The sequence below is a fragment of the Phallusia mammillata genome, chromosome 1, assembly GCF_965637545.1.
Source record: "Phallusia mammillata chromosome 1, kaPhaMamm4.hap1.1, whole genome shotgun sequence".
NCBI classification, from domain to species: domain Eukaryota; kingdom Metazoa; phylum Chordata; class Ascidiacea; order Phlebobranchia; family Ascidiidae; genus Phallusia; species Phallusia mammillata.
Genome location: NC_137252.1, coordinates 3,254,137 through 3,266,156, shown reverse-complemented (window position 1 = coordinate 3,266,156; position 12,020 = coordinate 3,254,137). Strand labels below are relative to the sequence as shown.

Below are 12,020 nucleotides of genomic sequence, written 5' to 3'. Positions count from 1 at the left end.
CGAACACTTGTGTTTTCCTGAGCAATAATCTTAAGCGAGATCGCTTTCATCTAAAAAAAAACAGGCAGCTGGACGGTGGGCTCAACGTGGGCAAAACGCGTTCAATCCACCGATGATGAAAATGAAACAAACGTACAACTCGGAAGAGAAGCTAATCCTCCAGAACTTTTTCAACGATAAGATTTTTAAAGATCTTGCATAATTGATAAAGCACATATTTTGGATCTCCAAGAAATAACATGTGTTCACTATAAGCCCTATAGGCATAGGGCACATGTATGTGCCAGCGTTAACAATTTTACTTATGTTCATACCGGTTAGATAATATACTTACAGTAGTTCGGGCCGTTCGCTGGCCTGAAGCGTCCGCAGTTTTGAGCGGGAATCTTGATACACTGACGTAGGGGTATTTGGCTCGTTTGTACAGAAGTTGGGTTGCAGGCCGTGGAGGAGTAGGAAGAGTTAAACTACCAAGGTTAACAGGGATTTCGGATTCTCTGTTGGAACGCTGTTGAACTGAAAGTTGGAAGTTCTTGCTGACGTAAGTATCCTCCTGTGGTGCACCGGATTGTGAAAAATCGTAAATCAGACTTTGCTTTGTGCATAGATGAGCCTAGCGGTTTTGCCATGCACGATATATTGTGGAAGCATGCAATACTTTTTAAGTATTTTTTAAAGCAGGATTTGAACAAATATGCTAAATAAAACGGTTTTGGCGAAATTATGACACAACCTAAAATATTATGTTCCTTTCGCTGCAACCATTTACGTTTTTCATCGAACAAGAAAATATAAAACCAAGCATGCAGCAACTGTGCCCAATATTGGGTTTTGCTTTTAATGTTTTTTTATGGGTTTGACAGAATTTAATACAAAAAGACAGTCTTGTGCTGTTGTGCATATGTTGGCAATATTGGGAATATTTCTGCTAGATCTTTATGAAGGCAGGAATGAAAGTTGCAAACCTTCATCCATCGTTGTTGTTTTCTCTCGAGTCTTTTGATGAAAGTGTTTTTGAAGTGATCGTGGACGTCCATGCTCTTCTTCTTCATCTTGTTTTCCGTCGAAACCTTCAGCGATGTCATAAAAAAGAATGTACTGTTACGTCAAGCAATTCTATTTCTGACACAATATTGAACACAAAATATATATTTTTAGAAACTTACAAAAAATACCACACAAAGACACTAAAACAACACATAAGCTAACAGATAACTCTTTTACTGAAAACCAGGCGGCTCGATATTATATGCTTTGGTTTAATGTTACACTTTTACGAATAATTGTTTATCTACAAAAGTCACATGCAAGCCAATAGACAATAACTAAGCTGAAGACAGCGTATAATGTTTCGACCTATGAGATGCACTGATGAGACCTTTCGAGGCGAAACAGTGTGTACATTGTCTGCAGCTTAAACTTTTAGTTTTATATCTACGAAGGCGAAATTTTTACACTCTTAAAAAATATTTACATTCGTGTTAAATATGCAAACATATTAACCTTTTTTGTCAATCTTTTTCTCAAATCGGTGTAAACGGTTCGCATTTTTATGCTTTTCAAAACATGCCGCTTTTTACGTTTATTTGGGCCCTTGTTTTCATCATTGTACATATTTATTTTTATGATAGGCTAACTGGTGCAATCAGTGCCGGATTAAGGGTCTGCTGGCCTGTAGGCACATTTTATAAGTGGCCCGAAAATCAGGGTTGCCAACTAAAACAATAGAATCATCAGTGTTGCCAAATCATTGTCACAAAGATCGTTGTTGTAAAGTGGCCTGTATTTTTGACTGGCCTGTAGGCACGTGCCTACTTTGCCTAATGGTTAATCCGGCACTGGTTGCAATGGATTTGAATCTAACAAACCAAGCAACAAAACCTCACCCTCATATCGAGAAATCTCTCTTCGCTGACGTTCGCATTCAAGATCACGTGACTGACATGTGACTTGGGCAGCATCCGACTTACGACGCCCTCAGCTCCGTTTTGTGACGAAATATTCACGATTTCTTCCGGTGGACGACGCAGCTCGCAAAACACAACAGTCGGCTTCTTTTGTTTCATGCGCTTTGACATTGTGACGTTACAAAATGGTTGATTTTGTCAGAAAACAATCAATTGAGAATCGATAGCTTGTTGAGTTTTGTTACAAATAAAAGGAAACGTTTTAACAGAATGAATATGAGTTGTTTTCTTTCCTTGGATTGAATCTCAATTTGTGAAACATTTGATGTCCTGCAAAAAGAAAACACAAAAGACATATTGCTACAACATAAAAATAAGTCTGCAATCGAACGAAATTACAAAAGCAATGGTTTCTGACGCCTCAAAGTACGGATGTTTATCCTAATTCTAAATGACAGCTTTTCCTCCGACATTGAACTAAACACGGCTATCAGAAATTTCATACTGCTGCACAACAGGTAACAAGCAGCTAAATAGGTGAGTTTTTAGCAACAAAACCACAATTCGGACGCAAAAGAAAACCTGTTCCTTGTAAACACAGATCCACTCAACAATGGCAGATAATGAGAACCAGACTCGAAATCGAACAACACAAAACGGCGATTGTTATGTAACAAAGGAAACATTCCTTTAACTGGGCTCGTTACTATTCAATACACAATTGTTTCGTCATAATGCGACGAAAGACGCGTTAGTATTTCAGGTTGGAAGAAAACGTTTGATTTTTATGTTTGTTGACATTGTCGGCAAATAGTGGTTCTTGTGGTTAAAACAATTTTGCGGTGTGAGTTTGTAGTAGTTGAAATATTAAAGTTTGACGTTCTTCACGTTGATGCCGCAACTTTGACTCAGTTCGGGCATGACAGTGCAGAAATGATTGTCATCATATCGGGTTTAATGGTGGATTTTGCGTTGTATGAATTATTTGAAATGGCACATTTACAAATCATAACTACACATACCTCGCTTTGTAAGTAAATTGTAAATTAGTGTAACGTATACTTTGAAAGCATTACGTAGGTATATTTTTACATTATTACGGTAAAAAAAAACATGAAAATTACACGTACATTTGGGACATAATACGTAGCTAAAACTGCAATTTATTATGTACGCATTTGTTTTGTCTTGCCAATATTTGAGTTATTGTATGTTTTTGCAACACGCCTATGATTTTGTACTATCAAAACATTTCTAGAATGTCAAGTATAACATAACATCAAGTGGAAATTGTAACTACAACTGTCTGTTAACAACAAACTTCAATACAGCGTAAACTTCCTCTTAAACCTCTCGAATATCTTCTTTTCAAACCAGAAATACTTTTTTTACCAATAATTCGCTCGACACTTTACTCTGTCCAGAATTTCATGTTTTGCCATAACGACACTGTGCTCGTATTCTACTGCCGACAACTCTAATAAAAACCATCTATCTCAGCAAACAGTTAAATCGGTCGGCTCTTTAGTTTTAAAATGTTGCTTTTGTTTCTGTGGAATATATTTAGTCAGTTTGTGCATAGGCTACACCTTTAGTCGATGGCCTGTTTCCTAATCTACTTACTTTGAACAGGTCCTGATTCACCAAGCTACTGACAATCGACGTATTCCACAAGTGAGCCTTGTATTGTGATCGAATTACACGTCACAATGGGCAACTCATTATCGCACTTGTGTCCCACTGTCTGCTATTGTCCACAAAACAATTGTCGGGCAGATGTTCACTACTTTTGTTAGCCTGGAAGTTTGACAAAAACAAAATTGCTCGAAGTTTTTTAGCTGTAAGTATGTACATCATAATTTTTAATATTTTTCACTTGACAAGTGAGTTTTTGTGGGTGTGTGTCCACCTTTACAGAAAGGTTATAAATTGTGACAATTATCATGATGCTTTTCGTATCCACATTTGATACATGCGTTAAACGTATGCATTAGCAGCAAAGTCCAATTTCACTGTTTTTATGACACGCCAACAGTCGATTTTTACTTTTTAAGCAGGTCAAAATTTATCAAGTCAAATTTATGAAAGCGAAATTACGACACTAAAGTGGCCGAGTGTGAAGTCAGGCACGAATCAAGCTTTTTTTCAACTTCTCGAACCTAAACCCGACGCGCAGAAATGGACAAGAAAATCATATTTGTATGAGGAAACGTTGCGAATGTGTTTCTACACAGGTGTCCAGGGATTTCGATTTTGATTTGCCTTTCGACAAATTTGGTTAAATTTTTAAACGTTTTAGTCTTGTAAGGAACAACCGCAAGAATTTGTCACATGTTGAATATGAGTTTCAAATTATTATTAGAGTTTAGTTTTGTTAACTCCACATGACGGCAATAAAGAGTTATGTGCAAACAACTCCATTAGGTGTCGCCAAACGCAACGTAATAAAACCTGGGATATCACAAAAGGTAGTTCTGCACCTTGCCAAAGTAAAAATACAATTTGCTAGTTAAAAAAATGAAAAATTCGTTGCCCTTGAAGGCACCACAAACCAAAACTTTTAAAGTGTCACAGATTGTTACGTAACAACCTTTCAATTAAAATACATATTTTTGCTTGGCTAAAAGTATGACAAGTTTGGTTAATTTTAATCCTAATCGTTACATTTCGTTTAGCTGATCTTTCTTGGTATTTATGTCAAAGTAGTTTTGGCACTTCGGGAATCCCAGCTTAAAATTAAAACAGCGACTGACTTAAAAAGGTCAAAAAGTCTAACAAACACCCCAGTGACGTTACAGAGCGAACAGAACAACAAAGGAAAGTTCAAAAACAACCTAAGAATAACCGAAAGCACGGTGTACGTGCCGCAACCGTGTTTTTTTCTTTCAACCCGTTCCCAAAATCTGCCACCCCAAAATAGAAATCTTACTGATCAGCAGATGACGTCACTGTGGCAGTGATTCACGTCGCGTCCTCAAGTGGCCGATCTAACCCCGTGTGGTTATTCTCGAATGTCGTTTACACCCAAAAACACTCCTTCCAGCCGACGGCGAGTGTTTGCTTGTTACGTCATAGAGTGTTAGGGAGTTTTGAAGAAGTCAAGAAAGCGTGTGAACTCTACGTCACCTATTAGTTGTGATCAAGTGGGGTTTAACTCCATGTGAACAAAATTTTGATGATTTTTTCCATACTTTTCATCACCTGGATGAAACAACGTAGAGACACATAATGTCTGCTTTAAAGTTGAATGTTCAAGTTTGGTTTTCCATTGGTTAGATACAGTCTATTCGTCAATTAATGAAAAAAATGGTGCAAAAAATGAAAAACAGCAACTTGAATGATGTCCTAAAACCGATGTTTACTCCTGTAAGTATAATTGCGCAATGACATTCTCAGCACATGAAAATGTGTTTTGAACTGGTGTCTGGTCACAGCGTGTATTTCTAATGTTGTTCACAGTGCTCCTCCGTGTACTCAGGGAGCTTGTGTGTATGTCCACACGCATAAAAATATATGCTGCGCATAAACTAGTGTGTGGCCATAGCATGTACAATTTTACACAGTGGTCCTCAATAATGAATGCCCAGACACACGGAAATAATGAAGAAAACATTGCTTGCAATCCTTTACTACTGACTGGCTAATTCCTTCAAAGCCCTAACACCACTTGTTAACACCTACTATCCAGACAACTCCGGATTCATGTTGCCAAACCAGAAACCTTTAGCCTCAAGCTGACAACACAAAAAGTCATTGGACACCGGCCAATGTTACATCACCGTCTCCAGTTACAAGAGCCCTCCTCCTTAAAAAAGGTGTTAAAACTTCGGTCCAAGCATAGGATTTTCGGATTGACCCGCCAAGTCCCTGCTCACAGTAAAAATTAGAATTAATTACAAACCTGCAGTTCCCAGCTTGGCAAGAGTTTGCAATTGGAGATCATCCAGTTTTGAAGTCTGGCCCGCCTCCGGTCAGCTGTAGGGTAGACGACGGTGGACTGTTTGTCATCATGGCAACGATTGCACGGTAACCGGTCGGGATCTGGTTATCGACTCATGATGCAAATTAGTAATTCTGAAAATTGTGACAAACTAGTTTTAATATGAAAACGTAATTATTGGAATTAGGTGCATGTTTTATGTGATGATTAAAGCTGGTTTTGGTAGGAAATAAGATAAAGATCAGGTTTTAAACACAATGAAGCACGTAAACACAATATTACACATTTTGAACATTACTAAGTTTAGATTTTCTGCATGGGGAAGTTGAACTGTGCTGAATATATTGAGCTTAAATTTAAAAACTATATTGTGGTTAATCAAATGAAATCATAGCGTTTCGGAATCTTTTGACATTTTTTGACACAAGATTTTTGAGATTTTCTAGCAATAACATCATTTTTGAGGTACCACCTGCAAAAGAATAGCCTACACTGCTTTATTGTTTCGAAAAGAATGTGCTTGTGGGTGCAATCTCGGGGCGTTTCTTCCTAATAAGTGTTTCAGGTGTGCCAGTTGTGTTGATTACTTTTCCAAACCCGAATTCTTCGAAAAAGGACCCAAATTTGGGAACATTTTTGCCCACCCTTAAGACTGCAGAGCCAAAACAAGCAAACCACTAAAATAGCGATTCGAAAATACCGCGGGTACGTTGTTACGTCACACAGAACCTTTGTTGTGTGGAAACAAGCCTAGTTTGTTAAACCTGACCCTAAACCCTTTCACCTGGTTAAGGCTTGCCTCTCAACCAAAGATGCCCCGAGAAAAACGGGTTTGTGACGTCACTATGACGATGCGGGGGCACTTTCAGCGGTGTCAAGTTTAACATGTATAGTTACGTAACAATGCAACGGGTTAATCCAGCGGGATTAGGAAATGTCAACGTTGGAATGACAGTCTTTGATATGACGCTGCGTTGTTTGTGTTCAGAAGTTTCAAACGAGGTTTGTTCAGGATCAAATAACTTGGAGGTCGGTAGCCTTTTTCGGACAACAACGGTGTCAAACAAGGCCAAATATTTACGAATTTTATGACACTGGTTTTATCAAATCGAAAAAAATGTAATTTGTGAACAAAAGTATGAAAAAATATGGGTTTGGCACAGTGGTGGGATTCATTTTTTTTGTCACCCGGTTCTATGACAAAAGTCATTTTTTTCAGCCGGTTCTGTTACAAAAACAGTTACCAGTAATGCTAACTGGTTCGCTGATCTTATAAAATTTCGTGACACGGTTCTATAGAACCGGTGCGAACCGGATAAATCCCACCACTGTTTGGTATAATTGAGATATTAGGAGACTCGAGCGAGAGGTCAATTTGAGATTTTAATTAACAACCTGAAAAAAAATACAACGAAAAGCTTTACAGACATTTACACATTTGTATATTATTTTCAGTCATTTCGTTGAAACTACAAACAACAACAATTAAATATCGCCACCGCTTGAACATTAGAAAAGTTTTAACAAAAAACTAAAGTCGCTTTCTCAAAACCGAAAACAGGAGTTACACAATTCTAAAACGAGTCAAAACGTCTTCACACGATATTAACACCCACGTTATTCGAATTTAGGCAACTTCGCCATTATAACATCACTAACAGCGGCAAAAGCTCTAACGCAAACATGACGTCATAGCACGCAAAGGTGCGTCGCGTCTGACCTTTTATTTCGTCACAAATGAGAATAATCGAATCGAAATCGCGGTAAAACAGTTTTTTTTTAGAGAAATTGCCCCACATAATTGTTCTCCAGAAACGCCCAAGTTATTCTGGGAGAAGTCTTCTCTTTGATAACTTTGTTGTGTTGAATGGTTGGGGGAAGAAGACGCCTCAATATATTTTGGCTTTGCATTTGCATCTTGCACAAAAGCTTGTCAGTTTTTATGTTGGACAACCTACAACATCAAAATGGAGTGAAGCCTCATAGACCGCATTGGTTTAACCCAGGGGTAACCAACCCTATGCCCGCGGGCACCTGGTCGCCCGTTGGATCATTTCCAGTCGCCCGCTATGTGGTTCTAGAAACAACCAGTTGCGCCTCTAGTTTACACAAAATGCTGCGCCATATAAAGATTGTATTAAAAGACGTTTATCTAACTATGGGCAATTAATATTTAACAAACTATAATGCAACAACATGACACACACGCGCGGCAATAAATGCCAGTTAGTGAACAAGTTCATACGCTAAAATGTTGTAGACCAGTGGTTTTAAACACGCGGGCCACATTCGGCCCTCCAAGAGTTTTTGTTCGGCCCACGAAGCATTGAAAATTAAAAGCTTGATTTGACTAGGGAGCAAGTGTAGATGTCGGACGAGCGACTAAATGTGATACCATCGAGTCAAATTGTTAATTACTAAAACGAGTGCAAAGTTTGACCGCCGTGTTTTTTCAGAAACGACACAAATATTAAGCATAAAATGATGGCAAAGCTGCTTTTTACAACGCCTGATTTTGTTAAGTTCAAAATATGCAAAAAACTAGGGTACTGAGTTGTCGAAATAGCTACAACCCAACGGAACCAACCAGCGACCCACGTTTTCTTTGGGACCTAGTGGTATGTCCAGGACCGCATAGCTTCATTTTTAGTAAAAGTAGTAATAATGTTTCAAAAGAAATTGGGCTCGTTTTAAAAAAAAATGAAAATCGTGACATGTTGATTTGAACAACGTCACTTTGACAATAACACAAAAGTATGAACACATTGCTTCAGCATGTTGATACATATGTAACTGGTAGCCCTCGAGCCATCTGGTTATCTTAAGGTAGCCCTCCGGTTTCAAAAGGTTGGTGACCCCTGGTTTAACCTAATGTCATGTTCTTGCCCGAAACCAAATACCACTTATCCCGAATTCACATATTATGATCGCATATCTGACTTTTTTTATCAGAACAAAAGCACCGCGCTATCACTTTGATCTCCGTGATGGACTTTTGTAGAGTAGTTGGAAGTTTTCATGTAAGTATTGTTTTTGTCACGAATGACACCATGGTCATCAAGCCATCTTAGATTTTTCATGATAACTTAATCAAACAAAACCATCTCGCTCATATAAAAGAACTTCGGGAGCACATTTTGCAGTTTCAGTTGGTTCTAGGTCGGTTGTTAATTAGTTTACGTTACTGGTCGAAAATCAACAAACAGACTGTGGGATGGGTTTTGTTGAGTCTGGGGGCTTAATTAAGATCTCTCGGGGGAAACCGCCCCTAATTAACTGCGGGAAAGGTTGGGTGGGGGGACACGTTTTCGTTTCTTCAGATTCAAAGCCTGATGTGGTTCGAAAACACCACGTTGGGCTCGGTCTGATCAGGGAACTAGCGTCGGTAAGAACAAGATTGTAAAGAGCCTGTTTGAGAGCCGTTGACGTTAGGGCGGTTACCTATAGCGTTACGTAATGACAGATGCCGTGATTCTATTGGTCCAATTCTGGCCACGTGACACTTGGAATTCCGCAATAATGACGGAATTTATTTTGGCATTTCTAACTTGTCAAAAACATGTTATGTTGCGATGCAAACAATTTGAGTGACATTTCAACGTGTTGAGAGAAATTACTTCAAGTACCGGCGCAAAGGCTTCCAACATTTGCTGTTTGCACAGAACCGCCGTAAAATGGCAATAAACCCGCAAATAATCGCACGTTTTGCGAAGTTAAACACGTCATACGCCTAACTTCTGTTTCGATCGTCACGAATCTGCATGTGGGGGCAAAAACAAGACGATTTACCCCATAATCAGCGGAAGACGGGGGCAATTACGGGGTCCGTCTGAGCAGAACATTTCCGTCTGTCTACGTCAGATAACCCAAGCTTGGCTCGACGAAAACTAAACTCAAAGCAGCGATAAACGTTTCGACGAAATACCACGTTTTTTACACCACAACTTTTTTAACTTCAATATAATAAATAAAAAGAAATATTTTAACAAAATTTGTTTCTCCTGTGCGTGGTTTGGTTTTGGGAAAGTTTTGTGTGGTCTTACGCACAGTCAAAATTATTGTGCAACCGCCCTTGTAGGTAGTTTTGTGGGTTTTTGATTCATCGGGGGATTACAGAACGTGATAAGCCATAAATAACTACCGGCACTTTTGTTGCAAAACATGGGTGAGATCATAACATGTCATCAAAAAATGTAAAACAAATTCCACAAAAACACAGGACGCTCAGGTTGGTGTGTTCCAAATATTTCGACAGTCACATAACCATTGCAAACATTGATAATCTTATAATCCACTTGTGCAAATGAATAGATTGAATGGTACAGTACTTTTCCTCAAGTCGTTTCTTGAGAAAAAAGTCTTTGGATTAAACTGAACTTCAACAACTTGCCAGTCGTGTCTGTTTCAACTCTTACGTTTTCTTGCAATCTTTAAAACTTAAAATGTAGCGAGAATTGTTTTAATCATTGTACTAAAGGGCGTCATACCAAATATAAAGTCGGTCTCCCAAGCAATATGTGGCAAGGAGTACAGGGTGGTAAAAAGAAATTAGGTTCGACAAGTCAAGTGTTTTAAATATACTGGACAAATTGATTTGTGCATGCAATGTATTTTCAGGTTAAGTGTAGCGGCATACAGCCGAGAATAAGTGTTTTATCAAATTGGTTGATGGAACTTTACAAGGCACAGTTGTACGTGAAAGTACAAACCAAATTTAGGAGGGACCAACACCCAACAACGTAAACAAATGTTGATTTGACTGAACTCTCCCTAAAGTCGGTTATAATCCTATCTCGGTCAGTCTTTGTTCTGCCAAGCGAGAAAGAAAATTAAACCAACACACAACGAACTCTTAAAATAAAGACCATGCACGTTGTATCTAAAAGCGAAATAAAATTATTTTCCAAGTAACCAAATCAGTCAGTAAATATCATACACTATTATATATTTCTTCTAACTCGTATCTTCAAGTCTGATGTCGCTCAGTTTAAAACACTCTCGCAAATTGTTTTTGCATCCTTCATAACATTTTATGTCATAGCCCAAACTCAGCAGCTAAAACAGCCACGCCTTCGACACACCCCTAACACATGTGTAACTTGCCACAAGCGCGCCAAACTGTTGAGAGGCATCAATCTTAAGACCCAAACCCCGATTCATCAACAGTTGTCAATCGTTATGACGTCAATAGTCACGTAGTCTATTTGTCAACGTCACAATGCCCGATGTTTCGTCGACTTAAAATGCTCGTATTTGTAAAGGAAACAGGACCCGGAAAATGGAACTATGCCAGTTTAATAGTAATTGATCCGTAAACTATTGTTTACCTAATTAAAAATATAAACGTTTGTTAACATTTTTTTTCACATTATGTGGTCAATAGGAAACGCACAACCGAAAGTATAGTAACATAATAGCAACTTCCAAATATGGTAATCAGCATACGACAGCAGAGTAAATCTTGGTATAGGTTGCTTACATGTGAAAAACAAAGCTGACAACATAAGAAGTTTAAATAAGGATTCATGTTTACAGATTTATGACTGTCATGTAGCTGTTGTATTATTTCATTGTGACACCCAAATTTTGGCAAACCAATTCTCCACTTTAAAGAGCCAAACAACGGTGTCCAAAAAGTTTGCTCGGGGCGCAAGTCGGGGTTCGAGCCCACAGCCCTAGCAAGATATCATAACCAATCGATCAACTTTTCAAAGTCGCACATCACACAACGGGCGTCAATTGAGATAATAAGAGTCTAGGCGCTTCATGCATTCACAAGCATTGGGGCATTAAACAGGAGCAAATGGTGCAATGTCAATCTTCAGTTTCTACGTCAATGTCGATTTAACATTCCGTAGTAGGAACATGTTGGTCAGATGGCAGGTATCGGTTTAGCAGATGCGGTTAACGGGCTCGTTGGAGATACATGAAAAAGTTGTTTGTTGTGCGTCAGACACTCATAAGGCAAAAACAACAAAAGTTTAAGCCCATTTGCTGCTGATAGCTCGACCTCTCACGCGGTTTAGGAAGACATGAATTGGTGGATGTCAATCTTTTTGAATGTCGGATGGGAATTTTGACTTTAAGAACGCGTTTTCTGCATCTGACTCGTTTACACCAAATGCTTCACCTCCTAATAGGGTCGCAAGTCATAGCAACTAAAAATTCCGGAA

General features: G+C 38.6%; 1 protein-coding gene across 4 annotated transcripts in view; it reads right to left on the bottom strand.

Moving 5' to 3' along the window:
* Positions 1-12,020, bottom strand: part of LOC145224718 (uncharacterized) — a 51,146-nt gene that overhangs the window by 2,015 nt on the left and 37,111 nt on the right. For 2 of the 4 annotated variants that reach the window (XM_080091284.1, XM_080091309.1), the window contains 4 exons: positions 5,809-5,981; positions 1,887-2,237; positions 966-1,070; positions 335-553 (listed from right to left, as the gene is read on the bottom strand). In XM_080091284.1, the coding sequence (XP_079947410.1) occupies positions 335-553; positions 966-1,070; positions 1,887-2,078 (516 nt within the window). In that variant the 5' untranslated portion in view covers positions 2,079-2,237; positions 5,809-5,981. Of the gene's footprint in view, positions 1-334; positions 554-965; positions 1,071-1,886; positions 2,238-3,530; positions 3,705-4,836; positions 5,109-5,808; positions 5,982-12,020 lie in introns of all 4 variants that reach the window. The other 2 variants (XM_080091293.1, XM_080091301.1) reach the window with 2 other exon arrangements.